The 13649-nt window shown below is 37.5% G+C and overlaps 1 protein-coding gene across 9 annotated transcripts in view; it reads right to left on the reverse strand.

Moving 5' to 3' along the window:
* TENM1 (teneurin transmembrane protein 1) overlaps positions 1-13649 on the reverse strand; it is a 918261-nt gene that overhangs the window by 290214 nt on the left and 614398 nt on the right. For all 9 annotated transcript variants that reach the window (XM_044937195.2, XM_044937198.2, XM_006065013.4 and 6 more), the window contains one exon: positions 140-339. In XM_044937195.2, the coding sequence (XP_044793130.2) occupies positions 140-339 (200 nt within the window). The remainder of the gene's footprint in view (positions 1-139; positions 340-13649) is intronic.

Genomic DNA, 13649 nt, shown 5'->3' on the forward strand with positions numbered 1-13649 from the left:
TGATTATTCTGGATATTTGCTCATTACAAAATTGTCTGCCATCACCTTTGACTCCCACATACTTTGCAAGTCACAAACCCTGAACTATTCATCCCGCCACTCTCTGAAAGGGTCAAGAAATATCTACAATATCAAATACCTGAGTGTGTGTAGGTGGAATGTTTCTTCTGCCATAAATTCCCAGCAGTGAGTCCTTGGCTAAAGAAATATTGAATTTCAGATATATAGGATGGTGGATGGTAATCTGAAAACGCCAGAATAAGCCAGGTGGAATGGTCTGCATGACCTGTGCACCAATGTCAACTTCTCCAGTGTCTATTGCCCGTCCCTTCTGAAACACTGGTTTTAAAAATAAAGAAAATTATTCATAATATTAGTCAGTTGATAAAACAATGGTTTTTAGATTTTCAAGAACATATATATCAAATCAGACTTACTCAGCTCTTCCTTCCTTTTCACCCCACCCATCTTGTAAAACCTTATCCAAATTAACTATCTCCAAGGAGTCTTTCCCAACCAACCACTGTATCAGTCTCTCCTTCCTCTTAAGTACTATTGCACTTATTTCCATCATTTGAGTCATTTTAACCATTATTTACTGAACTTTGTCTTGGTAGCTGGAGAAGATACCTACAGCTGTATAGGAGATACAGCTATAAGCGAAAGTTAGTCATGTCCGACTCTTCGTGACCCCATTGACTATACAGTCCATGGGATTCTGCAGCCCAGAGTACTGGACTGGGTAGCTGTTCCCTTCTCCAGGGGATCTTCCCAACCCTGGAATTGAACTGGGGTCTCCTGCATTGCAGGTGGATTCTTTACCAGCTGAGGTACCAGGAGAACCCCAGGAGATATCTCCTTTATGATGGGCTTCCCTGGTGGCTCAGATGGTAAAGGAGATACAAAGATGAGTAAAATAAAGTTCTTGGTCTCAAGGAACTTTGAATATAAGAGAGAAAAATAGGGCAAATATGCAAATAGCCACATTGTAAAGGAAAATACTTGCATTGGGTATACAAAGTAAGGAAAGGTATTTGATCAGAGGATACTCATCATTCCTGGCTGTCTGAACCCCCTTTATATTCTTTTATTTTCTTCTTAGCACTTATCACCACTTAATATAACATGTGTTTTACTTATTTCCTGTTTATCACCTGTTTTCACCTGATAGAATATAAGGTCCATGAGGCTGTGGCTGTTTTGTTTATTGCTTTATCTCCAGTAACCAGAAGAATGTAGTTCTGTGATCAGTACATATTTATTCAATGAATAAACAAATGAGTGAATCAGAAAAGCATATTTATGGGAAGTGGTACTCAAGATGAGCCTTAAAGGATGGAAAGGATTTCAAAAGAATTGAAGAATTTTCTGTGGGGAAGAATTTTCCATGTGAAAGGAACAGCTTGAACCAAAACAAAGAGAGACTCTATAAAGCTAAGGTGCAGGTACGTGTATGTAGATCGAAGAAGCTGGAAGTAGGGTTAGAGGGAAAGGATGGAAGGCGAAGTGTATCTGATAAGGCATTAATATCCAAAATATATAAAGAACTTGTACAACTCAATAACAAAATGCAAATAATCCAATTTTTAAAAATGGACAAAGGACTTGAGTATATATATTTTCCAAAGAAGACATATTAATGACCAATAGGTATATGAAAGATGTTTAACATCACTAATCACTGGGGAAATGCAAATCAAAATCACAATGAGATATCACCTCACTCCTGTTAGGCTGGATATTATCAAAAAGACAAGAGATAAATGTTGGTTAGGATGTGGAGAAAAGAAAACCCTTATGCACTGTTGGTGGTGAAGAAGGAATTCATAGGGCCTGGACTCCATCTTAGGCCTGTTCATGCTGATCATGCTCGGCCACCTTTCCAATGGACTCTGAACTCTGTGTTTAGTGCCTATGAAAACAACAACGAAGGATAAGATCCCCTCCAGACAGGGGAACCTTGAAGATTGTATCTAGGTTACTCTTCGCCTAAGAGAAAACATACACTAATCAGCCCTTGCTCCAGAGAGGCCATAAATTTTTCTGAATCTATTGGAGTGTAGCCTCAAGTTTATTGATTATTGGCTAATTGTTTGACTGTTTGAGCACATGGCACGTGAATCATGGGGTTATTGGGATTGTATTTTCCTTGGTTTATGTAAGTCTCAAGGAATCTGGAGTGGTGGGTTCAGACACGTACACATGGGGTATAAAAGATTTTCACAAATGCTGGTCGGGGTCCTTGGCTAAGAGGAGACTCTGCCTTAGGCCCACCGGTGTAATAAACTGCACTCCACTATCTACATTGCCCTTCTGAGTGAGTTTGTTTCCCGGAATGCGTGGCTACATCAGTGGGAATGCAAAATAAAAGTGAGAGTGAAAGTTGTTTAGTCATGTCTGACTCTTTGTGACCCCATGGACTATACAGTCCACGGAATTCTCCAGGCCAGAATACTCGAGTAGGTAGCCTTTTCCTTCTCCAGGGGATCTTCCCAACCCAGATTTCGAACCCAGGTCTCCCTCATTGCAGGTGGATTCTTTACCAGCTAAGTCACAAAGGAAGCCAAAAATAGAACTACCATATGATACAGCATTGCTACTTCTGGGTATATATCCAAAGAAATTGAAATCAGGATCCCACATTCATTGCAGCATTATTCACAATAGCCAAGATATGGAAACAACCTGAATGTCCTTCAGTGGATAAATGGATAAAGATGAATCTGAAGGGCATTGTGCTTAGTGAAATAAGGCAGACAGACAAAAGTTGATTTCATACAAACAAGAATAGAATGCTGGTTGCCAGGGCTGGAGGGAGGGGGAAAGGGGGTGATATAGGTCAAAGGAAACAAATTTTCACTTATAAAAAGTTTTGAGGCTCTAATATACAGCATAGTGAATATAGTTCATGATATGGTAATATATACTTGAAAATTGCTATGAGTAAATATTAAGCATTTTCAACCACAGACACACACACACACACACACACACACGAGCTGACATGTGTTAACGATGTGAGTTGATAAATGTTTTCATTATCTTGATCTTGGAAACCATTTTATAATATATATGTATATCAAGTCATCATGATGTATACTTTAAATATATATGACCATATTTGCCACAATTAGGTTAAAAAAATCACATATTATCTGGGAAGTGTAAAGCTGGATTATCCTAAGGAATGGTATAAATATCAATTAACTTCAGACTACTATAAATTCAAAAATCTTATTGTAATTTTGAGCATAAATACTAAAAGATAAAAATTTATTTTTTGAACTAGCATAGAGAAAATAGTACTGAGATAAAAATAATTTATTCTAAATGAAGACAAGAAAGGGAAGACGGACTAGATGGGTCAATTAGAAAGCACGAGGAAGATGGAAGATAAATTTCATATATCTATATCTTTACCATCTGAGCCACCGGGGAAGCCCCATATATCTGTGTGTGTGTGTGTGTGTGTGTGTGTGTGTGTGTGTGTGTGTGTCTGTGTTAATTGCTCTCAGTCACGTCCGACTCTTTGCAACCCCATGGACTGTAGCTTGCCAGGCTCCTCTGTCCATGGGATTCTCCAGGCAAGAAAACTGGAGTGGGTTGTCATTTCCTTCTCCCATATACCTGTACCTATCATTAAAAATAAGGAGTCATGAACTAGACATTTGTGTTAAACAGTAAGAACGACCAAACTGAATGAAGAAGAAATATCTAATTATATGTTTCTTATAAAAAAATATCTAAACTATAAAGATTATTATTCTTTATAATTATTTATATCAATAAAGCAAATTATTATATATTATTATATATACACAAATTATAACATATATATTATATAAACAAATTATTATATAATAATTACTATAATAATTATTTATTATTTATAACAATGCCAAAGAGTGCTCAAACTGTCGCACAATTGCACCCATCTCACATGCCGGCAAAGTAATGCTCAAAATTCTCCAAGTCAAGCTTCAACAGTACGTGAACCATGAACCTCCAGATGTTCAAGCTGGATTTAGAAAAGGCAGAGAGGATCCAGAGATCAAATTACTGACATCCGTTGGAACATCGAAAAAGCAAGCGAGTTCCAGGAAAACATCTACTTCTGCTTTATTGACTATGCCAAAGCCTTTGAAAGAGATGGGAATACCAGACCACCTGACCTGCCTCTTGAGAAATCTGTATGCAGGTTGAGAAGCAGCAGTTAGGAACGTACATGGAACAATGGGCTGGTTCCAAATTGGGAAAGGAATACGTCAAGGCTGTATATCGTCACCCTGCTTATTTAACTTATATGCAGAGTACATCATGCAAAATGCTGGGCTACATGAAGCACAAGCTGGGATCAAGATTGCAGGGAAAAATATTAACCTCAGATATGCAGATGACACCACCCTTATGGCAGAAAGTGAAGAAGAACTAAAGAGCCTCTTGATGAAAGTGAAAGAGGAGAGTGAAAAAGTTGGCTTAAAGCTCAACACTCAGAAAACTAAGATCATGGCATCCGGTCCCATCACTTCATGGGAAATAGATGGGGAAACAGTGAAAACAGTGACATACTTTATTTTCTTGGTCTCCAAAATCACTGCAGATGGTGACTGTAGCCACGAAATTAAAAGACGCTTGCTCCTTGGAAGAAAAGTTATGACCAACCTAGACAGCATGTTAAAAAGCATAGATGTTACTTTGCCAACAAAGGTTTGTCTAGTCAAAGGTTTTTCCCGTAGTCATGTATGGATATGATAGTTGGACTATAAAGAAAGCTGAGTGCCGAAGAATTGATGCTTTTGTTATTATTATTTTTTTTTACTTTACAATATTGCCAGTCCAGGTTCGATGCAGGATACAGGAAGCTTGGGGCTGGTGCACTGGGGAACACGAATTGATGCTTTTGAACTGTGGTGTTGGAGAAGACTCTTAAGAGTCCCTTGGACAGCAAGGAGATCAAACCAGTCCATCCTAAAGGAAATCAGTCCTGAATATTCATTGGAACGACTGATGTTGAAGCTGAAACTCCAATACTTTGGCCACCTGATGCAAAGAACTGACTCATTTGAAAACACCCTAATGCTGGGAAAGACTGAAGATGGGAGAAGGGGACGACAGAGGATGAGATGGTTGGATGGCATCATCGACTCAATGGACATGCTGCTGCTGCTGCTAAGTCGCTTCAGTCTTGAGTTTGGGTAGACTCCAGGAGTTGGTGATGGACAGGGAGGCCTGGCATGCTGCAGTCCATGGTGTCACAAAGAGTCAGACATGACTGAGCGATTGAACTGAACATGAACTGAACTGATAACAATAAAACAAATTATTTCCCCAGGAAGAAAAGATGCTTTCACTGTGGTGGCCCAGGTTCAATCCCTGGTTGGAGAACTTAGATCTTGTGAGTTCCCAAGTAACGCTCATGTTTCTTGGTCCTCAGCGCACACACTGAGATGCAAGGTTCTAAGAACCCTGAGAACCTAGGTATGAGGGATGCAGGAGGAGGGAGTCAAAACTCTAAGTTTGAGTGACTTAGTAGCAAAAACAGGAAACAGCTCTTACAGAGCTGGTTAGTGTGAGAGAATGTTAGTGTATCAGGTCTTTATTATTTGTTGTCATATTTTCTAATTATTTCTGATGTGCTGGCTTAATATAAGTTTCTCTGGGAGTCTTTGTTATGTGGTGGTGGGAACAGAAGTAGAGTGGCAAGAATTGAGTTGGCCTTGGTTTTGAGCAAGGAGGATTACATCTCAGGAGGGCAAGCTCAATTTGGCCTTATTTCACACTGCCTTTATATTTTTCAGCCATCAACTCCTTTTCCACACCAAACACAGTTTAAAAACACACATGGTCTCTGTCCTTTGTGTTCACCAGCTATAAAATTAACAGCCCATTAAGAAACACACCTGCAGTGACTTTATTCAGAGGCCAATGCCTTGCAGCTTTTAACTCCCTAAAATACCTCCATTATTGCTTTTCGTGTTAAGGCCAAGAGTAATAACTATTTTAAGAATGTTCACTGTTAACTGTTAATAATAGATTTCAAATGCAATTTTGAACATAATTATGTATTACAGGACACATAATTTTGTGAAATTGACATTTGTAATAAAATATGCCCTTTGAGATCATAAATGACCAACTGAGGACCCTATTTTTCAGTGGAAGTTATTTTTTCCATGTGAGACAGAAGTTTGGTCCATAAAGGGTTGATTATACATTTAACTCTCAAGGTCCTGGAGCAGACAGATCTCTTCAATGAGCAGTACTTAACAGACTGTATTTATGTGGACACTTCTATTCTCAACTTAATGTTCAGTTTATCCAACTGCTAGCCTCATTAGGGGCTTTTATCACTGGTTAAAATGCATCATTTGGTCATGCAAACAATATTATAAATATAAGACAATTTAAAATGTTTTAGGTTCAGCAAATAGTATTTTAAAGGTGCTGAAAATGGTCTCCAATGAATGCAGATGTTGTCATTTTTAAGAACTCAGGACAAAACTGGCTGATGGACACTGACCTTTTTTTTTTTTTTGACATTAACCTTTATATATGAGCCTTACCAAATGCTACAGTATCTCTCTCTTCTGCATTTTATAGCATCATATATTGCATAAGGCCACTTTAATGTTATTCACTAAATCAAAAGAAACTTGTGAAGTTGTGTTGTTGCAGTTCCCTGGTTTTTAGAATTACTAAATATACAAAGCATATATACATGTCATCTATAAAATGATTTTAAAAGAAGATGGTCTTACCCTTTGAGAACTGGTATCACAGTTAAGACAAGGTAGTTAAAGAGACAGACTAACATGAATGAACATGTGGACTATAATTTAAATAAAAATAGCAAAGCAAGGTTTTTTTGCAGTGATTTGGTATTAGAAAAATTCTCACAGCTTGCAGATACAAAATTTCTCAGCCCCTAACCTTTTAGAGCTTAGCGCATCAGAAAGGAAGGTATCTCCCTGTTAGCAATTTACTTCACTAAATAGACTGCTCCATTTTCACTTCTCTCAAAACTAGTTATGGATTACAATATAGTGATTATTGGTTAATTTATTATTTCATTAGTTTTCTTAATGTAGTTCAAAGGGGAAAACCAAAGAGAAGGAAATTACATGCAAAAAACAGTATGTAGCGTGATTTCACAATGAAATTCTGTATCAATATAGGTAACTGGAATACTTTTGGACAAACTTAACGTTGACTCTGATTCTTCATTTGCAAATCATCAGTGGCAGAGTTAAAATATAGCACTAGGGTACAGATTTTGTAATATTCATGTTTTAATTGTCATTTAATCAGTTATTTTACTGAAGTATATCAGAAGGCCCTAGAAGAACATATTCTCTAATAACAAATGCCTCCTGCACAAATCCAAGAAGAAGGGCAGAGAGCCACGGATTATATCAAACTGTGAGGTACTGTAGTTATCACAGTGTCACCAATATCCACCAATTTAGTTTGAGCTAAACACTCTCTTTATAGGTTGCAACACAGGCATCAACTGCTGAGTAGGAAAAAAACAATGGCAGACAGGCCAGGTTGAAGGATGGCAAACTGGTGATGCAAAGGAAAAGGTCAATCTACCTGTAAGATTAAATACAGATGGAGGAACTGGTGACAGACATCATGTGTAGTGGTTCTATTGACTAAACCAAAGTTTCATTGAGACACATACCTGAATACTAATAATGTGATTATAATAGTGTTGTTCTTATAAGATAGGTTGTTCCTTGGAAGAAAAACTATAACAAACCTACACAGCATATTAAAAAGCAGAAATATTACTTTGCCAGCAAAGGTCCATCTAGTCAAAGCTATGGTTTTTCCAGTAGTCATATATAGATGTGAGAGTTGGACCATAAAGAAAGCTGAGTGCCGAAGAATTGATGCTTTTGAACTGCGGTGTTGGAGAAGACTCTTGAGAGTCCCTTGGACAGGAAGGTGATCAAACCAGTCAATCCTAAAAGAAACGAGTCCTGTATATTCATCGGAAGGAGTGATGCTGAAGTTCCAACACTTTGGCCATCTGACGTGAAGAACTGACCCATGGAAAAGACCCTGATGCTGGGAAAGATGGAAGCATGAGGAGAAGGGGACGACAGAGGATGAGATGGTTGGATGGTATCACCGAATTGATGGACATGAGTTTGAGTAAGCTCTGGGAGTTGCTGATGGACAGGGAAGCCTGATGTGCTGCAGGCCATGGGATCTCAAAGAGTCAGACATGACTGAGACCAAACTGAACTGAAAAAACTATATTCTGGACATATAAATGTGTTTATTTTTTCTACGTAATATAACTAGACTGCATTCAATGATTCTGTGCAAAACTCAGTGGGACATTGATGCATGGTTATTTACAAGATTCCACTACCAGGTCCTTGTGTAAAAGGACCTTGATGCATGGTTATTTACATTGATTCCTAGAAGACATTGACGCATGGTTATTTACAAGATTCCACTACCAGGTCCTTGTGTAAAAATCACTAGGTTAACAATCTTACAGTCTTTTAAAGACATTTGCAAATTCCATAAAAAGTACCTAAGCTAAAAAAGTACCATTTTAATGGAAGGGGATGTTGTCCAATGATATAAAAAAGAAATAAGCCTTAAGGTCCTGGTTCCCCTTCATTTCATCCTATAGCATGTTCCAAACCATTAAAAGACACAATCAAATGGCTTTGGTACGGTCTTTCACCTGAATTAGTCCTAGTGTGTGTCTCATGATTTAAGTACCATCTTCTCTGTGTTCTTTCAAATATAATAAGTGTTTCGCAGTAACACTTGAATCGTGAAATTTAGAATATCTGTGCTTGGAGCAAAATGGTTTTATTCCCAGTGATCAAAAGTGATCTTTTTCAGAGATGAAAAGGAGATAATGAAAAACCTATCCTGTCCATCTATGTGGCTTTGTATAATTTTCCTTATATGAACCATTCAAGAAAAACATGTATTCAACTCTCACTTTCCAGATAGTGTATTACACATGCCTTTCATATTGTCCCTGGCAGCTCAGAGGTTAAAGCGTCTGCCTGCGATGCAGGAGACCCAGGTTCGATCCCAAATGGCAACCCACTCCAGTATTCTTGCCTGGAGAACCCCATGGATGGAGGAGCCTGGTAGGCTACAGTCCACAGGGTCGCAAAGAGTCAGACATGACTGAGCGACTTCACTTTCACTTTCACTTTCATATTGTTACACTTAGTAGGCAAGAAAAAGATCAGGAAGAATGAACTTTGGATGTAGTAGGTGCTTGGTAATTGCTATTTCAATCAATTAATAAAATAAAATAGTAATCTTGATAATTTATTTAGTACTTTGACATTTCAGTACAAGGTTTGGTGGGAGGAAGAATTGAAATCATCTACACACATAGATCTTTGGGAATTAACTGTGAATAAAATATGCTCAGAAATGAAATATCTCTGTTTTCCTGACACTGATAATACATAGCTAATTGTGTAGAAAAGTCCATTAACTAATCTTGAATGCAGGTTCAGTTGCTCAGTCGTGTCCAACTCTTTGTGACCCCATGGACTGTAGCCCACCCAGCTCCTCTGTCCATGGGATTTTCCAGGAAAGAATACTGGAGTGTGTTGCCATTTCTTCCTCCAGAGGATCTTCCTGACCCAGGGATTGACTCCTTCTCTCTGTGTCTCTTGCCTTGGCAGGTAGAATTTTTTACCACTGAGCCACCGGGGAAGCCTATTCTTACAGTTGAGAAATACACTACAGTATAAGTGTTAACAGTTATGACCATACACTGACAGACTTCAGATTCCAGGACAGTAGCTTATTGACTATTACATACATCTTCCCAGACAGCAATAAAATGGCATTATTAAAATTGTACCATTAGTTAAAGGATGAATTTTGAATTGGATTTAGACTCTATGATGTATCTTTGAACATATATCAGTATTATTCATAACACCCAAAAAAGGTGAAAATCCATAAAGATTCATCAACTAATGAATGGATAAACAAATATGTTATATTCATACGATGAAATATTATTCAGCCATAAAAAGGAGCTAAGTATTGGTATATGCTACAACATGGACAACCTTGAAAACCTTATGTTAAGTGAAAGAAGCCATAAAGAAAAGTCTACATATTTTGACTGCGTTTATATGAAATGTACAAACAGGCAAATCTATAGAGACAGAAAGTACATTAGTGGTAGCCAGGGGCTGCGGGGAGCTGGGAATAGGAAGTGACTGCCAGTGCCTATGAAGTATATTTTTGGCATGCTGAAACTATTCTAGAATTAAATTGTAGTGATGGCTACCCAACTCTAAATATACTAAGAATCGCTGAGCTGTAGACATTAAACCAGTGAATTACATAGTATGTAAATAACAGTTGGCCCTCCATATCCATGGTTTCCATATCTGTAGAGTCAACTAATGGTAGATCAAAAATATTCAGAAAAAAAAAATCCCAGAAAGTTCGACAAAGCAAAAATCGAATTTGCTGCACACAAGTTTACAACTATTTAACAGCATTTACATTGTATCAGGTATTATAAGTTATATAGAGATGATTTAAGGTATACGGGAGGACTGAATATACAAATTCTACACCATTTTTTATAAGGGACTTGAGCATCCACAGATTTTGGTATATGTGAGGGTCCTAAAACCAATCCCCATGGATACCAAGAGACAACTGTATATGGATGTACATATTCCTGTCACTTTTTAAAAGTTCTAATCATGCAACTGTATATCTCAACAAAGCTGTTACAAAAAATATGGTTGGAAGGTATAAATTGCCATGCATAACCTACACATGCATTCACACAAACTACCATACAGTGTCATAAGAGTTTTGATGTGTTTCCAAGTGGTATTAGAAGGTCACTTGCTATCTAGAGGCTGAACTGTCTCCTGGCCACAACTTTTAGGACATGCACTTGGTAGTTCACAGCAGGGATGCCTATTTTATAAATTTTATACAATGTTATATGTTTGTTACATATAGGTTACTCTGATCACATCCTTCTGGACTTTGGAAAGGTGGCAGCAGGGAAGGTCATAGCTCATTTTCTCTAGCTTCCCCTTTTGTGGGCTTCCCTTGTGGCTCAGCTGGTAAAGAAGCCACCTGCAATACGGGAAACCTGGGTTCGATCCCTGGGTCGGGAAGATCCCCTGGAGGAAAGCATAGCAACCCACTCTAATATTCTTGCCTGGATAATCCCATGGACAGAGGAGCCTGGCCGGCTACAGTCCATGGGGTCGCAAAGAGTCTGAGCACATATACCTGAACACATATATCTTGTGCCAGGTCTTGGGAAAGAGAAGTGGCCAGCTTAGGCACTAGTTCTCATGGGTTGTCATATTGCTACATATTTTAAAACATTTTAGGAATCCAGAAAATATATATCAAATTAAAACTTTTCTTCACAAATAAAATACATTACAGACCATAATAATAGTAATAACAATAATCATAATAGATGATAACATTTATTGAACAGTGCTCCCTTTTTGAACCCCTATCTCTTATTTCCATAGTATCAAAATGTCTCTCTCGTACTTAGTGTGCAATACAATTGGTGTCAGTTTATCTCTGAGGCTTCTCCCTCCCCTTCTCTTCTCCCAAGAAACTTTGGTCCCTTTACTATCTCCTTTCTTCCTAGCGTCCTCAATGTCTCCTTCTCTATTGGTGTCTTAGTCAAACAACCACACGTCTCTCTTTAATAAAAAGAAAGGAATAAAATGACCCAACTGCCCTTTTATCTAGTTATCAAACTATTTATCTCCTTCTTTTCCTTGCCAAACTGTCTCCATCTGCTGCCTCTATTGCTTCATTATCCATTTAGCACACAGGCTATTACCATCTGCATTTCCCCCTTACCACTCTATTATTCCAGTCTCCTAAACAGGCACTCTTTAAGGTCATCTAGGATTGATTTTTCTCGTTTCTCAAGGCTCAGCTCAGGTTACTTCTATAATAACAATCTTTTCATCTTCTTTCTTTTAGGCCTCTTAGTCACCTAGCCATTTTATTTCTATTTCTGTACAACAGTTGGTTGCATGTTACTTTGCACTGTGTATATATGCGTGTTTCTCACAGCTCTATTTAACAGGAACTTTTTCAAGGGCAAAAGCTATGTCTTCTGCTTTATTTGTTAACTTTCCACAGTACTTAAACCACAGTTAAAATACTACCTTGACTCAAAACAGCATTAAAAATCATGAGCTTCTATTCTATGTTCCCAAATACTAAGATTTCATTTCCCCCCCTTGATATTATTTGAATGGAGGGTTTGAGGTGGTCAAGAATCTTGTACAATTCAACTTTTCACATATATTCTTCCCTCTCACTGAACCCCTGGCAATGGCAAGATGGTATCTGTGTACAGTTCTGGTGAAGACACCTTTGGCAGAATATAAAATGGAAATATGAAAAGGCAACTAAAATTATTAAGGGAGCATAGGAGCTACAAGTAGAGTAAAAAGTAAAACCAAAGGCTCTTAGCATTAGAAAGGCAAAGACTAAGAAAAGATTGGTGAATATTATCTATAGGACTGCCAAAGATATGCACAGGAAAACATGCAAACTTGTGCATTAGATCCTGGAACTCTAGCACTTTATTTTCAAAAGGAAATTTTACACACTAAAGTTACCTTTGACTTCATGAAAAAGCTAGTAAATGTTTGAACTTTCTCCAAAAATAATACAAGCAGGCACTCCATAGGATTAGATATACATGTGGCTGATAAATTTCTACAATGGATTATTTCTTCCAAAAAAAATAAGATATTGTTAGCACATTATGGGAAGATTCTCTAGCCTTTCAAGGACTAGTTCAGGAGGATAAATATGTCATTCTATAGCATACCACTTGGTGCCTCTGTCAGATGTAGACTACTGGGCCAGAGGGACCAAAAGGCAGACACATTTTACATGGCATCACAGGTATGTTTTTTAAAAAAAAAGTTTTTTAAAAAAGGAAGATGATTAAAACAAGTAAGAGGATTAAAATGAAACAAGGGTAAAACATAAAACATATATGGCCAAGAACATTTAGCATGAATTTTTTATACTGTAAATAAGTTTACCTGTGAGTATAGTGAACTCTTTCCATAAATCTATTTGAGAAGTCAGGTCTCCAGTAAGCTTTAGAAAAGCTTTTGTTAAAACTGAAGTATATTGATAAAGTGATTTAATGTAGTTGAAAACAAGCTGCAGCACTCTAGCTGAGCCCCCTGAAACCCTGTGTTAGAGAAACATCTATATGGCATTAAAGGAAACATTTACTGTAATTTGCCATCAATCTTTAAAAATAATAATGTTATGGTCCCAACATTGTTGGCTTTGTTAGTACATGACTACTATTTTATTCATGTGGTTTGTTGTGCTTATATGAATTATTCCCAATTCTACAACAGTGTCCTAGGCTTTCATATCCTTTAAGTAAAAGATACTGAAACTGTGGTTGACTCAAAGGGCAGCTGAGTACATTTTAATATCCACATGTCCTATGAAAGAATATTGAAGAACCACAGAATTATAATGCAGGATTATGTTCCATCTGAATGCACAATGATTACCTGGATGGAGTTGCAGCAGTTTTTTACTTTGGTACAAAATGAATCTTTACTGACTGGGTCTATGAAATAAATATAGTG

Source organism: Bubalus bubalis, chromosome X, assembly GCF_019923935.1.
Source record: "Bubalus bubalis isolate 160015118507 breed Murrah chromosome X, NDDB_SH_1, whole genome shotgun sequence".
Taxonomy (NCBI): domain Eukaryota; kingdom Metazoa; phylum Chordata; class Mammalia; order Artiodactyla; family Bovidae; genus Bubalus; species Bubalus bubalis.